This window comes from Puma concolor, chromosome A3 (assembly GCF_028749965.1).
Source record: "Puma concolor isolate L17-30 chromosome A3, mPumCon1.1.hap2, whole genome shotgun sequence".
In the NCBI taxonomy this organism is placed as follows: domain Eukaryota; kingdom Metazoa; phylum Chordata; class Mammalia; order Carnivora; family Felidae; genus Puma; species Puma concolor.
Genome location: NC_141669.1, coordinates 23805203 through 23823984, shown reverse-complemented (window position 1 = coordinate 23823984; position 18782 = coordinate 23805203). Strand labels below are relative to the sequence as shown.

At 48.5% G+C, this 18782-nt stretch overlaps 1 protein-coding gene across 1 annotated transcript in view; it reads left to right on the top strand.

The window, feature by feature from the left end:
- Nucleotides 1-18782, top strand: part of ALK (ALK receptor tyrosine kinase) — a 684520-nt gene that overhangs the window by 596796 nt on the left and 68942 nt on the right. The window contains exons 10-11 of the mRNA XM_025927337.2: nucleotides 5158-5252; nucleotides 5424-5552. Of these exons, the coding sequence (XP_025783122.1) occupies nucleotides 5158-5252; nucleotides 5424-5552 (224 nt within the window). The remainder of the gene's footprint in view (nucleotides 1-5157; nucleotides 5253-5423; nucleotides 5553-18782) is intronic.

Below are 18782 nucleotides of genomic sequence, written 5' to 3'. Positions count from 1 at the left end.
GGGAGATATGGAATTTATAACACTACCTGAGGAAGCACAGATTTCTAAAAATATATATAAAATAGGAACAATGAATCAGAATCTCCCATGTTAAAGAAAAGCTTCCACTGTGAAAATACCCACATTACATAGGTATTTTTTTTAAAAACCAAGATGGTGCCAGGGTGCCTGGGTGGTTTAGTTGGTTAAATGTGACTCGATGTCGGCTCAGGTCATGATCTCATAGTTTGTGGGATCGAGCCTCATATCGGGCTCTGCACTGACAGCTCAGAGCCTGCTTAGGATTGATATTCTCTCTCTTTCTCTCTCTCTCTCTCTCTCTCTCTCTCTCAAAATAAGTAAATAAACTTTTAAAAATATAAATAAAATTAAAAAAAGATGGTGCCTAACAAATTTCAGTGACTTGCCCAGAGTCCTACCAACTATGTAGCCCAGAATTCACTCCACTCTACCTTTTGAAACTCAGCCCTCACCAAGCAGAGAAAGCTGGTAATTCAGGCTCATAAAGATATTTGTCAGGATAGAAGGAAACCAGCAACCACCCTTTTCCTCTGTCTTCCCACCATGGAGGGCACCTCCATCTCTGGCACTACCTCAGCTCTCAAACCATAAGCTGACACAGCAGCAAAGAGAAGAGGAAGAGGTCAGTGTTAGAAATGTCTCTGGAAGATGGAATGGACTTCTCAGTCTCTTGAAAAGAATGACTGCAGATTCCTTCTAGCTCTGGACAGCCCTCCAGGCGCCCAGTTGCTCCTACGGCCCAGGAAGAGCTTAATATACATGACCCACAATGAGAAAATGAAAGAGCAATATGGGAACTTGCCAGAGAAGGGCTTCTCCCCGCCGTGAAGTCTGGTGGAACACCCATGTGGCAGGCGACCTTTCAGATTGGTGGCGGGCCAGGGCAAATGTGGGAACCAGAACCATTAGTCACAGACAGCCAGTGCCTGGAAGCCTGGGACTGAGATTGTTGAAGAGTGTGAGTGATTCTCCGTGCTTGCTCAGCCTGGCTGAAAACTCATTTTCTCCCCTATTCTACTGCAAAGGGCTCCCTCACAGAAGCCAATTCATTGCGAAAGATCTCTATGGCCCTTGGCAACCTTGGAATCACTCTGTATGGACTTTTCCTCACTGCTCTTGGTGTCATTATGCCCAGGGAGAAACCAAATCAGAAGATGGTAAATTACTTCTGAGAGTCGGGGTTGAGCAGGAAGAGAGGGTGCTCCCAACTACTGAGTCTGGCCTTTAATGTACAGGCCCACTTTACTGTGTGAGAGCCAAAGGCTTCTAGAGTCAGGCAGGGCACACGTGTCCAGCCCTAGCCATGTTGATCCCAGACAGGCTGGTCCCAGGATCCCAAAGCTGGCCATCGGCCCCTCCTTTTCAACTGGTAACTGAAGTCAATTATGCAGATAATAGGATGGATGCGGCAGGGCTTTTTCATCACATACATTATTCTAATAGAAATGCATACCGCGACCCAAGCTTTGTGACAGTCCATTTTAGAAGACTTTTGCCGAGCAAATCAAGTGCGCAGTGAGAAATCGGAGAAAGCATTTTTACTCAGCAGTATCTGCCCTCTCTCTCCTAAGCAGCCAGAGCCCAGACAAGTCCCAGCTGCAAAAGGGGATGCAGAACGCTCCCCCTCTTCTGAGCCCACTAAATGGTCCAGAGGAATCTGAGATGCGGTGCCCATCCGTTAAATAAATGCTTTTTACCCAAGCCAGCCATTCTTTCTTGCTCTCTCTCTAACGCATTGCTATTCCCTCAGTCCACATTCAGACACACACCTTTTTGTCAGCTACTTAAAATCATTAAGTGAACTTAATTAGGTTTGTCAATCCCTAAGGCTGGCAGAGTGGCAAATAAGGCACTATATTCACTGTCCATTAGCAGTCTGTTGTCTGAACGAGACTGCGTGTTTTCTGAGCTGTGCACGAGCAGCTTTAGCATTTTCTATGCAAAGATCTGCCCAGTGAGTCTGGGAGATACCGAATTTCAAGGCCGTCCCCTCTAAACCTGGCCCACTGCCCCAGTGGCCGCCTCCCAGGATCCCCCGAGGCCAATTTTCAACAGGCCTCTCTGTAAAGCTGAGCATGACAGAGTCAAGGGGTGCGTTCTCTAGGCAAAGACTGGCTCCAACCAAGATCTCTAGCCAAGTCTGTTGTATCAACAAGCTCCAAACCCCACCAGCTGAGGAAAAAAAGAAAAAAACAACAATAACCCATGCAATCAAAAATGTCATCTTTGGAGAAATTGAAAGAACTGAGCAGGTGTGAACTATTGAGTGGCAGGGAGAGAAATCCATGCTAAGGCTGTAAAGACCTCAGCTGCCATGTTTTTAAACAGCACAGATCAGTGAGGGAGTTTGAGGATCCCCAAAAAGCTGGCTCTTCCCTTCTCCTTGACTGGGCTGCCCATGAAGAGGGAGAGCTAAGCTCTACCAGCCATGGGGGCTCAGCTTTCTTTCTCCATACAGAGCTAAGGCTTTGGGATAAGGGCAGTGGAATACCTATATGTTTGTTGGAACCACTTGGCCCCATAATCCTGGCAGTAATGTGGCATGGACCTTGCCTTCCCTTAGACCCAGAGTAGTCCACCTGGTACATGCTAGAACTTTCCCCCAATTCTAGAGCAGTCCAATTGGTACATGCTAGAACTTCCTGTCAGTCTCAGGGCAGTCCACCTGGTACATGCTAGAACTTTCCCTCATTACCAAAGCAGTACATCTGGTATATGCTGGAACTCAAGACCTGAGGCCACAGCTGACCCTGGAGAGTGACTTGGTATCTGTACAGGAGACCAAAACAGGAAAGACTGGTTGCACCAGAAAGACTGAGAGCCTTGAGAAGGCCTCACCCATCTTCAGCAGGGAGCGGGGAGCAGAGCCAGGAGCAATCTCTTCTTCACATGAAGTTCAGCTAAAGACACACAACCAGGTACCATCCAAACAGAAAATCCTGGATCTGGGTGGTCCTGATGGCCATCTGGCCTCTTGGCTAGTGCCTCCCACAGAAAAGAAACTCCCAGATTGGTTTTGCTGCCCCCTCTCTGCCCCAACACCTACCTTCCCCTGACCCCATTCACAAACTTCCTCTGCTTCACCCCTGCCCTCCCCACACCCCAGCATGAGCCACCTTTGTCCTCCCTGTCCCTTCCTGCAGCCTCAGGAGTCTGGAGCATTTGGGGAGCAAGGGTTGGCAGTGTGGCCTTTCGAGTGGACAGAGGCAGCATTGCATGTTTACATCTGATCCGACATCTGATTGAGTCTTCCCTGATTGTTAGGAGTGTTCCTGACTCAAAATATGTGCAATTCCCGGTGTCAATCAAACTCTTTTAAACAGCAGCTGCCACTGCCGTTGCCGTGCAGCGCACTTTAGAGACTCTTCTATTTAGAAACCATTCCAGCTCCAGCGTACATCATGCCTTCCATGCTAAGAGGCCCAGTGGCTGGTTGAGAAGCTTGCAGTCCTAATCTCTCAGTAATGATGAAGGACGGCAGAGAGGGGTGGGAGAGCGGGGGGAAGGGGGGGGGCGTGCAGCCTCCCTGGAAGGGCCCAGTTAGGGCAAAACAGGGATTTTTGTCCCTCTCCCCCACACTCAGTGGGTGCACACATGTAATTTACTTGCTCAGGCACCCACGGCCTCCTGGAAGCTACCCCCATGGTGCTCAGCACCTGGCCTGGCTCCTCAGCCTGTGGATGACAGATTCGGAGATGGTGACCCAGAGAGGAGAATCAGAAAGGTGGGCTGTGGGGCCCTTACCCACTGCTCTTCCACCTGGGAATGTGAATCCTTCCAGTCACCATCCCCACATGGCTCTATGCACCTGTTCTCTTGCTGCCTGCAAGCAGCGTCTTTCTAACCCTGGCAACTGCTGTAAACAGAACAAGATGACAGTGTTAAGGCCCCTGTTGGCCACTTGAGAATCCCAGGCCTGGCTGTGTCCCATGTTACACAGGCTTGAGCTGGAAGCTCACCTGCAGACCATGTCCCCCGGGGAAATCTGAGACAACTGTGATCTTGCCAAGGCTTGTGGAGAAGCCTGATGTGGGTGTGTGATACACACGTGCCTCTCACTGTCTTTGTGTCCTTCCACACCACTCACACGTGAGCCATGGGGGCTCTGCCCTGCTCTGACACATCCCTCACTCCACTTCCTCCACTGCAGATGCCCTCCCTCACCATCCCCATCTACATTTCCAAGTCCTCGCCTTCTTTCAAAACCAACTTAAATGCTACCTTCTCTGTGAGGAAACCTCGATGGGTTTCCTGTTAATACTTACAGCCCACTCTGTATTGGTTACAAACCCCCAGGTCTTAGTCAAATTATTTGATATTTAACAACAGGTCAGGCACTACACAGACCAACCCCAGTGGAGACCGATGCTGGATGAGACACTAGATCCTTGAGACCCGGACTGGGTTAAAGTTTTGGTTGCTGGATAATGTGAAAAATTAGAATACCCGGGAAGGAACCAGGCTGCCTGAGGCAACAAGCATGGGACACTTGGGGGACAATGGCTCTTTATCAGTTGGTACAGAAGCATTTTAGTATTTTAAGAATGACTTCAGGGGCACCTGGGTGGCTCAGTCTGTTAAGCGGCCGACTTTGGCTCAGGTCATGATCTCGCGGTCTGTGAGTTCGAGCCCCGCGTCGGGCTCTGTGCTGACAGCTCAGAGCCTGGAGTCTGTATCAGATTCTGTGTCTCCCTCTCTCTGACCCTCCCGTTCATGCTCTCTCTCTCTCTGTCTCAAAAATAAATAAAAACCGTTAAAAAAACTTTTTTTAAAAGAATGACTTCAGCTCTACCAAGGAGTACCTGCTGAATGTCAAGCCCACTCATTTCTGTCCAAACGTCCACACCCAAAAAGTGAAAGAGTTCTCCTCAGAGTTTCAGGGAGTCCTGGACCCAAGTCCTAGACTCTAAACTGGTTAACATATGGAACAATCCCTCCGAAAGGGAAGTACTCTGTGCTGGAGAAGTAGGGGGAGCTGTGGACTGCTCCAGTCTCACAACTGCTCTGCGATTAGGTAAGGCTGATAACAACTATGGTAATGAGCCAAGTATTGGCACACATTCACCAGATGCTGAATCCTGAGAAATGACCAACCCAGGTTGTTCCTTACACACACTCCTCTTGACACACATACAGGTTCTGGCTGCAGATTGTTGCGTGGTGGGGGCAAGGATCCAGAGCCACCGTGGCTTTTGACAATATCTCCATCAGCCTGGACTGCTACCTCACCAGTGAGTTCACCCTGTCCCTTGCACTTGTCCCCGACCCAGACTGCCCCGGGCCTCACTATCCCTCCTTAACCTAAGCCCACCTGCCTCTCCCACCTTCCCCGGGGCATACTCATCTGTCTCTCTTAAACAGAGCCTCACTTAACTCAGCCCATGGGGTCTTCTCTATTCTAGTCAGTGGGGAGGACAAGGTGCCACAGGATACAGCACCCAAATCAAGAAATCTGTTTGAGAGAAACCCAAACAAGGAGCCGAAACCCTGGGAAAATACACCAAGAGAGACCCCCATCTTTGACCCTACAGGTAAGGGTTCAACTTACAAATGTAAGTAAAGGAAATTTTTTGTTGCAAAAGGCAGAAGAGAGATACGTGCGGTGATTATAGTGGGGAGTGGTGTCTAAAGAATAAGATGGTCAACCTTTAAAAGGAACAGAACCTACATCCTGGCTATGGGCTCCAAAAGGATGTTTTTTGGGTCTCTTATCACCTGGCCGAATGAAGCATCTGGAAGTTGTGCAAAGGAGCTACTGGGGAATACCCAGGAACCAAACAGGAGAACCAAGCTGGTATCCTTTCCTCCACTCAGTCCCTTGAAACCTCTCCCCATTTACTGAACAAAGCAAACCCTACATCAGATTTCTTCTCCTCATAAAGAGGGTTGGGCCCAAAGCCGTTATTTGTTGCACAAAGACAGGCTAGCCCACCACGGGTAAAGGCCCAAAACCTTCAGGTTCAACACATTTCCCCAAAGCGTGGCTTCCCCACCCCACCAAAGCTGTTTTATTCAGCATTTTCTGGGCTGCAAGACTTCTCATGAAGACTCTTACTGCTTTGAACCCAGGCCTCTTCAGCCTCTGGCCCTAAACCATGGTGTGACTTCTCAGCTACTCTTTGTACAAGGAGGAAATTTCTTAGAATCAGTCTCTAAACCCGGCATGATGTTCCTTGGCAGTTATTAGACCTATGAGCCTCGCCCCAGAGAAGCTGTGAAGCCCCCGGCCTGACACCAGCAGATCAAGGGGTTCCCCCAGGGTAGGGGTGGTGCACGTGCCTGGGTATGGGAGTAGTGCGAGTAACCTTGGTAAGCAGGGGCTCGGCACTGTCCACCACACTCTGTTTCCTATAGAAGGTCGCTTCATTAAAATAACAATAGATAAATGATAAATGTTTAATTTCTGCTTATAACGTGAAATCCTCGTTTAGTGCAAAGTACAAAAAAAAAAAAAGCAGAAGTTTATACCTTCACACTAACTTCACTGACTCTCAACTTATTACATAAATATCAGCCCTGTTCTCTCTTTGAAGGAAGAAATCCCTTCCTTCCTCTGCCCTGAAAAGCCACCCCAGGTGGAGCTCTCTCTGTCCCCGATTCCTGCCTGATCTAACCCAGGGGCCAGACCTGGGCTTTTCCCTTCATCTCTCCCCTGTCCTCCCTTCACCTTTAACTAAAACCTCAAAACACCTTTTCATTTTTCCACATGAAAGGGAGCCTGCCACCTCTCTATTTCCCGACTCTGTCTCATGGTCATTCATGAAACGGGCTAGCGTGAGGGAGGCGGCCTTCTGTTCATTGTTTGATGCCTCGCCTCACTGTCCCACCCCAAGGACTGACCTCCAGCGACTCCCCAGCCCTGGTCAGTCACTGCCTCCCGACCATGAATTCAGGACCCATTCAGCAAACATCGTGGCAAGCCCCCGCCCTGTCCAACCACCAGCACTGATTACATGGCAGGGGCTCCGGAAACACATATTGATTGACCCAGGGGCACTTGAGGCTTGAGCTCAGTTCTCGGATCTCAGATATTGGCAGCCAGCTTCCCTGCAGCCAGCACTTAGGAGCAGCCATCCACCCCGCCTGACTCCCCAGTTTATTGCCATGTAATTCCCACTGTCCCTAAAAGGCTCATCGATGAGGGTCTGCACAGTGGCCACTCAGACTAATGAAATCATGTGGTGGCTGGAAAGCCACAACGCTACCCCACCACCTCCGACTAAAATCAGAAGCGAGTGGCTGCCTGAGAGACTGGAGCTTCCTCTGCTGCCCGGCCCCGCCTCAGAGCAGGAAGGACAGGCAGGTGGCTGTGGGTCAGCGTTCTGTCTCCAGACCCCCTTCCAGAATGACCCCAACTGTAGGGGAAGAGGACACTGAGGCAAACACGTCCCCAAGCAGCCTGAGTAGGCTCCTTGGACAGGCTTTAGAGAACTGGGCACAGAGGCAGTGCTTTCCCAGGAACCCGCTCTCGCCCTGGGGAGCAAGAAGGGAGGGAGAAGCTGAGGCAGGCTCCCAGCCCCTAACCCCCCTGACAGATGCCGCAGTCCCACCCTGTCGCCCACCCCTAGCAGTGTGCGGTGGGGGTGTCTCTGAGTCATCAGGAGGAGGATGAGCAGGGTGTCCCTTCCCTACTACCCACAGGACAATGTCCACCACACCCCCTGAGGGGCCACTTGGCCAGGGCTCAGCCTCATGGTCAGGGAGAACGGGCACCCTAGGTCCATGCCGAGGCCCTCCTTCACCCAGCTTTAATCTAGACCCAACCACAGCCCTTGCACACTTCCTCTGTGGCCAGTTATGTGCTCAGAGATGGTGAACAGAACAAGACCCAGGTCGAGCACCCAAAGAACTCCCAGCCTAGACGAGGAGAGCACAGGTGGGAAGGGAGGGGTGGGCCTGTAAACCAGCAGCTCATGGCCTGCGAGGTGAAGCTTAACCTAGCTTAGAACTTCTGCCTGGGAGGGCCTCTGGAGAAGGAGGGAGAGATGCGGTAGGGAGGGGAAGGAAGGGGAGGAGCAATCTAGGAGCGTGCCTGACCCTGGGCTGGGCTGTTTCACACACCAATCCCTCCTGTCCTCACCCTGGCCACGGGTAGCTGCTGTCATTACCACTGTGGGATGAGAAGATCATCTGGAGGAATGAGCCCCACAGCTGACAAGGAGTGGAGCCAAGATGTGACCCCGAAGTCTCCATTCTTTCAGCCAGCTAAGCCACTTTAGGTGTCCCCATCCAGAGATAAACACTAAAAATGGAAGAGAGCAGGAGAGCACCCCAGGTGAAAGTCCCTGCCCCCACGTCAGGAAGCAAATCAGCCCCCAGCCTTCCAACAAAGGATGGAGGAGACAAAATAACAAGATTGTCTTCCCAAAGTTCAGCACTGTCAGTTTCCTCTGGGCTGGAACAAGGGCGGCTGGTGGCATTTCAGGTCTCCTCCTGGAAGGTGTTAGAGCACCTCCTAGAAACACAAAGGTCACATCAGGCCTTTTGAAAACAGGTACTCACAAAACATCCAGGTTTCCCTAAACACTCCACATTTCCCCTAATTCAGCCCCATGTCGAGGGCCTGACCTCAGGGTTTGGGGGTGGCCTTACCCCCAAGCCCATGGGGCAGAGCTGAGCCACTGGAGCACCTAGGCAGGAAAAGCCTGTCCAGGTGCTTCTCGAAGCTTTCTCGGAAGCCTGAGTCACCTTAGCTAATCAGATGAAGAAACTCAGAGAGAAAATGGGGCAAGTATTAAGTCTGGGGAAATTACATTTGTCAGCTTTGCACATACAATTACACTAACCAAATGGTTGGGATAATGCAATCACAGGACTGCAGAGTTTCTCTCTCTCTCTCTCTCTCCCCCTCTCTCTCTCTCTGTCTCTCTCTCAGCAGTAATGACTGTGCAAGCAGGCTCTGCCACCCACCCCCAAAGCCCAGACAAGGACAGGCAGGACCCCCAAGGCCCAGTGATCCTGCCTCAGCTTCCTCAGCTTCCTCTCTCATTCTCCTGTGAGCTCACATGTTGTATAGGGAGGGCAAGAGGGAATTAGCTCAGTTTACGTAATAAGAACTGCACACACCTTGGGCCCAGCCCACAAGTATCTGTAACTCATGGAGCCCTAGCATCAAATCACAGTCTTGCCTGTGAGTTGTTTAGTGATCGTTGGTTTACTGTTTTCTCAGTAGACATCTCTTGCCAAAGGGTAGGGTCAGGGTGGGGGGTGGGGGCGGACATTTAGAACTTTGTAGGATCATGGAAAGAGCACTGGACCAGGAGTCAGAACCTCTGTGCACAGCCTTGGCAGGTTTGCACTAGCAAACTGAGGTCCAGGGATGTGTCCCACCTCTGCACAGCCTTTTCTCTCCTCATGTAACAGCTGGGGCCTGTCAGCAAACCCACAAGTAGCAGAGCTCAGAGAAGAGGGGCTAATGTCAACACAGGCAAAGGCAAGAAAATGCTTCTTTTCTTTCTTTCTTTCTTTTTTTTTTTTTTTTTAGCATTTATTTTTTTGAGAGAGAGAGAGTGAGAGAGAGCGCTCTAGTGGGGGAGAGGCAGAGAGAGGGGAGGGGGAGAGGGGATCCAAAGCAGGCTCTCTGCTGTCAGCACAGATGTAGGGCTCAAACTCACGAACTATGAGATCATGACCTGTGCTGATGTAGGACACTTAACCAACTGAGCCACCCAGGCATCCCGAAAACTGCTTCTTTCAAAACTCAAGGTTTGGGGCACCTGGGTGGCTCAGTCGGTTAAGTGTCCAGCTTTGGCTCAGGTCATGATCTCACGGTTCATGAGTTTAAGCCCCACATTCGGCTCTGTGCTTAATAGCTCAGAGCCTGGAGCCTGTATCTCCCTCTCTCTCTGCCCCTCCCCTGCTTGCACTCTGTCTCTGTGTCTGCCTCTCTCTCTCTCAAAAAAAATTAAACATTAAAAAAAACCCTCAAAGTTTGAAGTAGACAGTTTTCAGGTCCCTCCCCATCACCAGCCCCATGTTTCTAAAGGCAGAAGGGATGTGGGGTAAAGCAGCCAGAGCTTTCTTGGCCCATCTCTCCAATTAACCCACAGCACTGCTAATGTGCCCAGAAGAAAGGGTAACAGACTGTCCATTTCTACACACGCTTCTATGATTCAAGAACAGATGCCAATTTCAATGAGAAAGTTTTATGTGTTTCATATAAATTGATTGAGTCTATTTCTGCTAAATGCATTATCCATTCACCACAGAACAACTATTAGAGTTAATAGAATTTGTAGCTAGAGCCATTATGATCCAAGCATGCCCTTCTGGGGATGACGGCATTGTGGCAAGGCGGCTTCCCAGGGCCCGGCCCCCTCGCTCACAGCCTGTCTTCTCATGTCCACCAGAGCCGTCTGTGCTCAGGTGCCGCAGACGCGGCCAGGCTTACTTCAGCGGCCCACGGAAATAGTCAGGATTCATCTAGTTCCTGAACAAACAAGTGTATCCTAATCCAATCCCAAACAAATCCTATCATCCTGTCACTTGTCAGCACCTGCCAGCTTGGGGGTAGCGAGGAGGCTGGGGTTCGTACTTTCGCCTTAGCTTTTTACCATGTGCCAGTTTTGGAGGCAGGGGGCCCCAAGGCAGGGAGGACAGGAAACAAGTAAGGGTAGAAGTGCCGGGAGCCCCACCCACCCTGGGGGGACTCAGGCTGGGCTCTTGGGTTCATTGCATCATTAACAGCTTTCCCCAGAAATGCACAGTGACAGAATCTGGGACTTCCTGGGTGCAACAGGGAGTTTGCAGTGTTTCTCCAAGTGTGTCCCGACACCATCTGCTTCTGATCACCTTGCTAGGGGAGGGAGGACCCAGAAGTGCTGCTCATTAAAAATGAAGCTTCCTGGTCCCCACGGGCTTGTGGAATCTGAATGTCTAGGAAAGGAGAGCTGACACTCTGCATGTTTAACAAAACTCTCAAGAAAAGCCTGATCTGAAACAAAGTTTAACAACCCTCTTTTAAAAAGGCAGCCTTTTTTTTTAAATGTTTTATTTATTTTTGAGAGAGAGAGAGAGAGAGACAGAGTGCGAGTGGGGGAAGGGCAGAGAGAGAGAGAGAGGGAGACACAGACTTGGCAGCAGGCTCCAGACTCTGAGCTGTCAGCACAGAGCCCAACGCAGGGCTTGAACCCACGAACCGGGGCTCGAACCCACAGCCCGTGAGATCAGCTGAGCTACCCAGGAGCCCCAACAGGCAGCCTCTTTTAAACAGATGAGGAGCCTAGGTCTGGAGAAGGTGAGAGGCTGGCTCAGAGTCACGTGACATACTTCCAAGTTTTTCTCTCTTAGACAGCAAAGGCCTTGCATTTTGTCGTCACCTCTTTACACACCTAGAAACCATCAGTCACAGGGTGGTGCTGGGTGTTAGGAACTGTACTGGGCTCTTTTGTATGCAGTGTCTCATTAGTTGGTACTATAACATAATCCCCCTTTTACAGATGAGGCAATTGGCCCACAGAGGGTGAGTAACTTGCCTTAAGTTACACAACTTGTGTAAGAGGCTAAAGAACATGGTCTTTCATTTTTTAATCATATAAAAAAATTAATTTTTCTAAGCCAGGTAATATATTGAAGGGCAAGTTGTAATAAATCCTCTAAGAATCCTACTGTTGACTAGTCTTCTGGAGGAATCTCTTCTCTGAAAAACTCGGGTTTCTAGTGCTTTTGCTTAGAGCACATCTGCATCTTCACGGATACTCAAAACAGCACACTGGGTACACAGTGTACCCACAGACATGTAAGAAAGCTGATAATTGCAGCTAATTGGCCTCCCTCTGTGTAAACCACCACCCTGCTCCCCAGTCAGAGCACATGAAGGCACTTAGCACCCATTCAACTAAGGGTAGAAATTCCTTAAGACTCAGGCAGGCATGGGGCCATCAATACAGTCCTTGGGACCTGTTTGGGTGGTTGGCCATGTTCCTGTTCAGCCGGCCTGCTTTTCAACCAAGTGCTGTATGTTCCTTCTTATTTTACTAAATTTAGATTATCACCTATTTATAGCGAGGGAACTAGTGATGACACAGGAAGCGCCAGCCTTAACGAGGCCTGCGGGACCCCAGTCACTGCACCAGGTTCAGAGCCCTCCCGGTTACAATGTCACTCTTCATCTGAGCGCGTCTGCCTTCCCTGGAAGCTAACACAGCTGTGCTCCAGGAAGAGACGTGGGGTGGAACTAATTCATGATTCACGATCCCCATTACTGACGTTAAAGAGTCTCTTCCGGTACAAGAGGTTTTGTACTTTGGAGACCTAGTCAGCATCCCCAAGAGGTGGCCTTGCGTGGTTGCCAAGGGAGAGAAAGTTGCTTGGTTGCCAAGGGAGAGAAAGTTGCTTGCGCGGGGACCTGGTGACAGTATGGGGTGGAGCAGAAGGCTGAGGAGGAGGCTTGCTCCCCTACGGACCGCTCACCAGCAGCAGCTTCCGGGCTGCCTCCTTTGATCTGTACACAGTTACTCAGCACACTCAGCATCTTTCATTTGGTCTTTACAGGCCCCCAGGCTCCCCGAGGATAGACATCACTCTCAGGAAGCAGTATGCCATAGGGCTTTGTTTGTTTATTGTTTGTTTTTTGTTGAACTCTAGCCGACACCCAGTGTTACGCAAGTTTCAGGCGTCGGACACCTTGATTCAGCACATCCATATGTTAGGCTGTGCTCACCACAAGTGCATCTGCCATCTGGCAGCATACAACAGGGTTACAGTACCACTGACTATATTCCCTATGCTGCACATCCCATCCCCATGACTCATTCATTCCATGACCAGAAGCTGCACCTCCCACGCCTCATCACCCATTTTGAGTCTGGCATGCTTTTCAAGAGCACGGACTACCTGTGTTCAAGTCCCAGCTATGCCACTTACTTTAAGCTACTCCCTTCTCCTTTCCGTGCCTTTGTTTCCCCGCGTCAAAAAAAAAAAAAAAAAAATGACACTTACATTATTAGTGCTTACATTTCATAAGTTCAGTGAAGTGAACGCATATCACAGGCTGAAAGGGGAACGGGACACAAAGTGAGCTGTATGAGCCATCGCTGTTTTCTCATTTCAGACGTAAGGAAAGGTTGTGTGACTTGTCCCACCCATCACGTACAGAGCCAGGATCCAAACCTAAGCTGGCTCACTCCACAAAGTCTTCCCGCTCTAACCCTATACCCACTGGGAGCAATCCCAAAAACCACCTAGCTGCTGACCACAGCAAGGGAAAAGCTCTTGCTATATCCAGATCGACCGGTTTTCTCTTTCCCCTCAGGAGATTCAACTCAGCATTCAACACAGAAAACATCATTGCTTTCTAGTCAGTGTGCTTTTATAATTCCCCAAATCCCAATCCTAGAAGGGAAAAAAAAATCAGGTAGGGCTGAGTTCAGTTCAACAAGCTTAACAAGCATGCGCTGTATGCCTGCTGTGTGCCAAGCCCTGTGCTGGGTGCTGTGGGGCCTGCAGCTGGGAGTGAGCCAAAGCACCACTCTTGAAGAATGTGCCACCCAGAGCTAGGTCCACATAAGCCTGATGTGAAACCACCACCCTCTAGGCACAAGAGAAATTCCAGTTCCATTTCCAATTTCCAATTCTGATGGCATCTGGAATTAGGACAGGTTCCCTGCTCCCCACCCCCCCCCCCCACCCCACCCCCGGCCAGCTCCATGGTTCTGGCTTCACTCTGTGCTAGATGGTGAGGAGGTCTTCATCCAAGATTGGTGCACTGCAAATTATACTAAACTGATCATCATTTTTGAAAAGAAATCTAGTGTCCTTTGAGAAAGGAAAGAATCTATATTGTTACTTCATAACTTCCCAATCCTGGGCCCCCCTAGAGAACTAGCACAGCATCATCCAGCTCTGACAGGCTCAAAAACCCCTCACAAATGCCCAGTCTAATGCTACTTGGTGTTTGGGAGTATGGCAAGGCTACAGACAAAATGCTGTAAAATACCAGGCCATGACTCCTGCTAGCAGAAGAGAGGATTCACTGCCTTTCTCTCTCCTGGATGGCTTGAGAAAACATATTCCTTGTTTCCCATTTGTTTCAGTGAAAGTTTGCATAAGTGGGAGGCAACAAATGATCCAGGAACTCTGGTCTCAGCACACCTTGATTAAGATCATTTAGCTCCAAGACCAGCAGACACAAAAGATCCCTCCATCGGTACAAATACATTAAGCACTTGTTTTGAGGGAAGACCACTTTTAATTATCACCCTACTCCCAGACTTGCTGGGTCAGCCTGCAAAACAACCCTATATCCCCTTGGAGCTTATTCAGCTTTCTGCTTATTGCAGCAAAGCTGCAGTAGTCCTGGACAGAGAGATTTATTTTAATTCATCTGGGCCCAGAGCTGGACAGAGGAACCTGAGGAGACAGGCTGAAATACTAACTCTAGATCACATAAGGGAGTCCTCCCCACTTGCTCCTCCACTGACAAGAGGCAAAGGAACAAGAGGTGGAATCACCCCAGCCATCACTGCCTCAAGGAGGAAAGAGAGAGAAGGCACCAGGAAGAACAGAGTCTAGCCAGTGCCCTCCATGCTGGGTACTTGCACAAAAGATGAGGAAGCCCATGAAAGTGCTGGTGTGGGGTTTTGGGGTACCTAGTGATTTATTGCATTATAACACATTATCATAAATGCAGTAGCTTAAAACAACACACATTTGTTATATCGGTGTCTGTAGGTCAGGGAACCAAGCTCAGGTCAACTGGGTCCTCTGCTCCATAGTGTCTCATAAGGTTGCAATCAAGGTGTTAGCCAAGGCTGAGTCTCATCTGAAAGCTCCATCAGGGAAGGTGCTCTTCCAGGTTCACATAATTGTCGGCAGTTCTTGGAGAAGCCTAGGAAGAGGAGAGGAGGAGGGAGAGGGAGAAAGAGAAAGGGAGAGAGAAGCTGCAAGCAAGATGGAAGTTACAATCTTATGTAATCATGAAAATGACATGATTTTATCATGCTTTTATCATATTTTATTGCTTAGAAGCAATGCACAGGTTTCATCCACACTCAAAGGGAGGGGATTAAGCAAGGCATGACTACCAGGAGGCAGAGATCACTGGGAACTACCTTAGAGCCTACCTGCAGTGGGCTTTTGTGTGCCAGAGATCACTCAATCACCAGCAAGCTTTGAGGGCTCATTGTGGAGTCTGATGGGCAAAATTCCTGGAAGTGATCTCACACCTATCAGACACTTAAATATTCACAAAACGCCTACTGAGTGCCAGTCCACAGCAAGATGATAAGTGGGTTGACAAAGATTCCTGGAGACCAAGGTCTCAAAAGCTCTGCAATTTGAGAATCAAACGTTCCAGGCCCCAGGTTTTCCTTCATGTGCAAAGCAGGGGTGAATGAACTGCTATGGTGCTTTCTCAGAGTAGGCTATTGTAGTGAGCAAATGAGATCACTTCTAACAGCCTTTGAAGGGTACAAAAGAATATACTAATATAAAATGCTGTGCTATTGTTATTAACATTATTATTAAAACATATAATGGAAAAGATTGGGCCAGTTTACTCATCCCTCCATATGTTGCCCTTTATAAATTTTCAGGGTATTTATAGCCCTCCTCCTTCCCAAACTATGAGCTGTGCACATTTGTTTATACATTAAGTGTGTGTTCTAGGTATATTTTTCCTCGAATTTTTTTTTTGCAAAAATTTCAAGCAAATCCCAGCTCTTAAGCTAAAAAGGGAGAGGGGGTAGTATTTTGCATTTTGGGTCCTCTTGTCAAGCAATTCCCCCAACACAGGTCATTGTCAATTTGCAAATGAAGCATTCAAACTCTGTTTGGGGAAAATAAGTGACTTATGTGGAGCCATAGTGGATTGCTCCAAAAAGACCCACTCGTCCATATAAATTGAAAGAGGGTTTTAGTCTTTTATTTTTTTTTTAACGTTTATTTATTTTTGAGACAGAGAGAGACAGAGCATGAATGGGGGAGGGTCAGAGAGAGAGGGAGACACAGAATCTGAAACAGGCTCTGAGCAGTCAGCACAGAGCCCGATGCGGGGCTCGAACTCACGGACCGCGAGATCGTGACCTGAGCCAAAGTCGGCCCGCTTAACTGACTGAGCCACCCAGGCGCCCCAAGTCTTTTAAAACTTGTCAAGATCTCAGTCTTAATTTGTTTTTAAACAAATTCCAGGAGACTGGATCTGAGCGGTCTGATTTAGTTTTTAGTGAATATTGACAGTATCTTCATAATAATATGAGCACATTTTACTCATTTAATTATTATTTCTTAAGTGAATGGCAGATTAATCCTATTCCAGGATTAATGCTTTTTTTATATTAAATATAATTTATTGTCAAATTGGTTTCCATACAATACTCAGTGTTCATCCCAACGGGTGCCCTCCTCAATGCCCATCATCCGCTTTCCCCTCTCCTGCACCCCTCATCAACCCTCAGTTTGTTCTCAATATTTAAGAGTCTCTTATGGTTTGCTTCCCTCCCTTTCTGTAACCTTTTTTTTTTTTCTGATGCATAGGATTAATGTTAACAAGTGAGGAAATTAAGGCATGGCTTACACTTGTCTAGCAACCTAACAGAATCAGAAAAATGCCCCAGGCCTCAGAATAGCTCCCTGATAAAGAGGACTATTTCCTTTCCTCAACTGGCCTTATGACTTTGATCTACTAACTAGTCCATTCAGCCTATCAATTGATAGGTTCCATCAACCATCAGGTCAATGGGGTGTCCCTCAAGCATTCTCATAAAGACTGCAGGGCTCCCTACATTTCAGTAATGTGGGTGTGGTTGTACACATATGAGTGTGGGCTGGTTGTGTATGTGGATGACTATGTGAAGATGGTTGTGGCCCCTTAGGACCCTACCCCTTTCTGTTGTGCAGTTATGGGTAAGAGACAAAATGCCTTTCAACAAACATCCATTTGTATGACCAGGACCCCCCTGGATCCTTCCATCCTATATTGCTCTAATTCTAATACAGGAACACCAAGTGCCAGTGGTGCTCCCTCCAGACCACACCCAGCACCCTCAGCAGGCATGATCTCCTCCTCTGACCACTTGAGTGGGTTCAGGGGCTGATATTTGGTCTGCTCTCTTCTTTCTATATTGTTTTGTTCTTCGCTCAACGAAGGTTTGTGAACCTCCTCCTATGTGACTGGCAATATTGTAGGTCCTGGAGGCAAAGCAGTGAACAAAATCAACTAAGCCTCACTTAAGCTTACATACAGTGTACATGCTGGTAAGGGTGACAGACAACAAACAAGTGTACAGGTGAAATAGTTTCAGATAGTGATGTTTTGTGAAGAAATCAAAGCAAGTTAAGGGGACAGAAATGACAGTGGCATAGCATGTGTGGTATGTGCATATGTGCTATAACAATGGGGGTGTTAACAGAGAAAACTTCAGGTTCCTTCAAGTGTATGTCAGAGCAGAACCAGATAATACTATTTGTCACCACCATTAAGGTCCTATGTTTTACTCTTTGCCTGGCGTGGCCTGGGGAAACTTCCAAGGCCCTCAAGACATAGCTATAACTCTCCTAAACTCTAGCGGCCTTGACTATGAAGTGTTCAGAGACACAGCAGAAGATGGGTAGGAAAAGGGGAACATGCCTGGAATGAAGAAGCCAGGTGGGGTGGGAATGACCCGGATGCCTGGCTCCTCACCAGGGGGATGGCAAGCCAAAAGCCATGAACAATGTCTAAAGGGCCTTGGGAAACCTACTCCCTATCTAAACCAGCACTGCTATTTGAGGGATAACAACAGGAGTCTCTGGTCATTGGTGTTTCTACTACAAGCAGGTGGGATATCTTGATTCTAGGAGGTTCATTCAGCTTGAGGGGTCAAAACAATAGCTGGGAGCCCTAGGAAGGGTCCAGTCCCATAACAAAAAGTTCTTTATAGACGACTGCTGCATTAGTCCACTGGCCCTATACATGACTAGTGTCATTAATTTGGTACCTGACCATGTCGACACACACATCTCTGTGATCTTCTTGGCCTTTTCCTCATGCTTGTTGATCATGGTGCCCATCTCTAGCTACTTGGTAGCATCATAGGCAGGAATAAGACAGAAGTATCTCTTCTCTCCTTTTCTCTAGTCCCCTCATCTCAGATACATTGCCTTCCCTTTTTGGTCCGCCATTTGCTCCTATTTCTTTCACCACTACTTTCCCTTCTGCCCTTGACATCTGTATTTCCCACCCTCTCAGGTGTCATTGTTTTCCAATTCCTCTTAGAGGGTCCAAGACCCAGACCCAGAGTCAGGACCCATTTGTTCTTTTCTAGTTCCAAATCACTTGGCCACTTGGGCTGCCTGTACTCCATCTGTCCATCTGTCAGAGGTGTTCCAGTCACCAGGACCTCGTAAGGATTTCGCCCGTCATGACTTAGAACCAGACAATAAGCAAGAACTACTAAGAATAAAGCTATGAAGGAGGGATTCTGGCCTCCCGCACCATTGCTGTCTCTCAGGAGGCAGCGAGCCCTACTCACATAACCCTTATAGCCAAGCACCAGATGAAGGTCTTCTCCCCCCTTGGTCCATGGACAAGAGCAGATAAGGACAGAAATCAATAACTCTTCAGGGCTGCATGTGACAAGGCTGGTGTTTGAACCACCACCACTTCCCACTTGAAACTCAAAACCAAATCCATTAAGTGTATAGTGTAACCCCCAGATGGGTGAGTCCACAACACCCCTCTCCCTATCAAATACTTTATTAACACAACTCCAGCCTGATACCAACTTGGGAATAACCAAATTAGCCCCGAGGACTCCCTTAACTTAATTTTTACAGCTATGCTT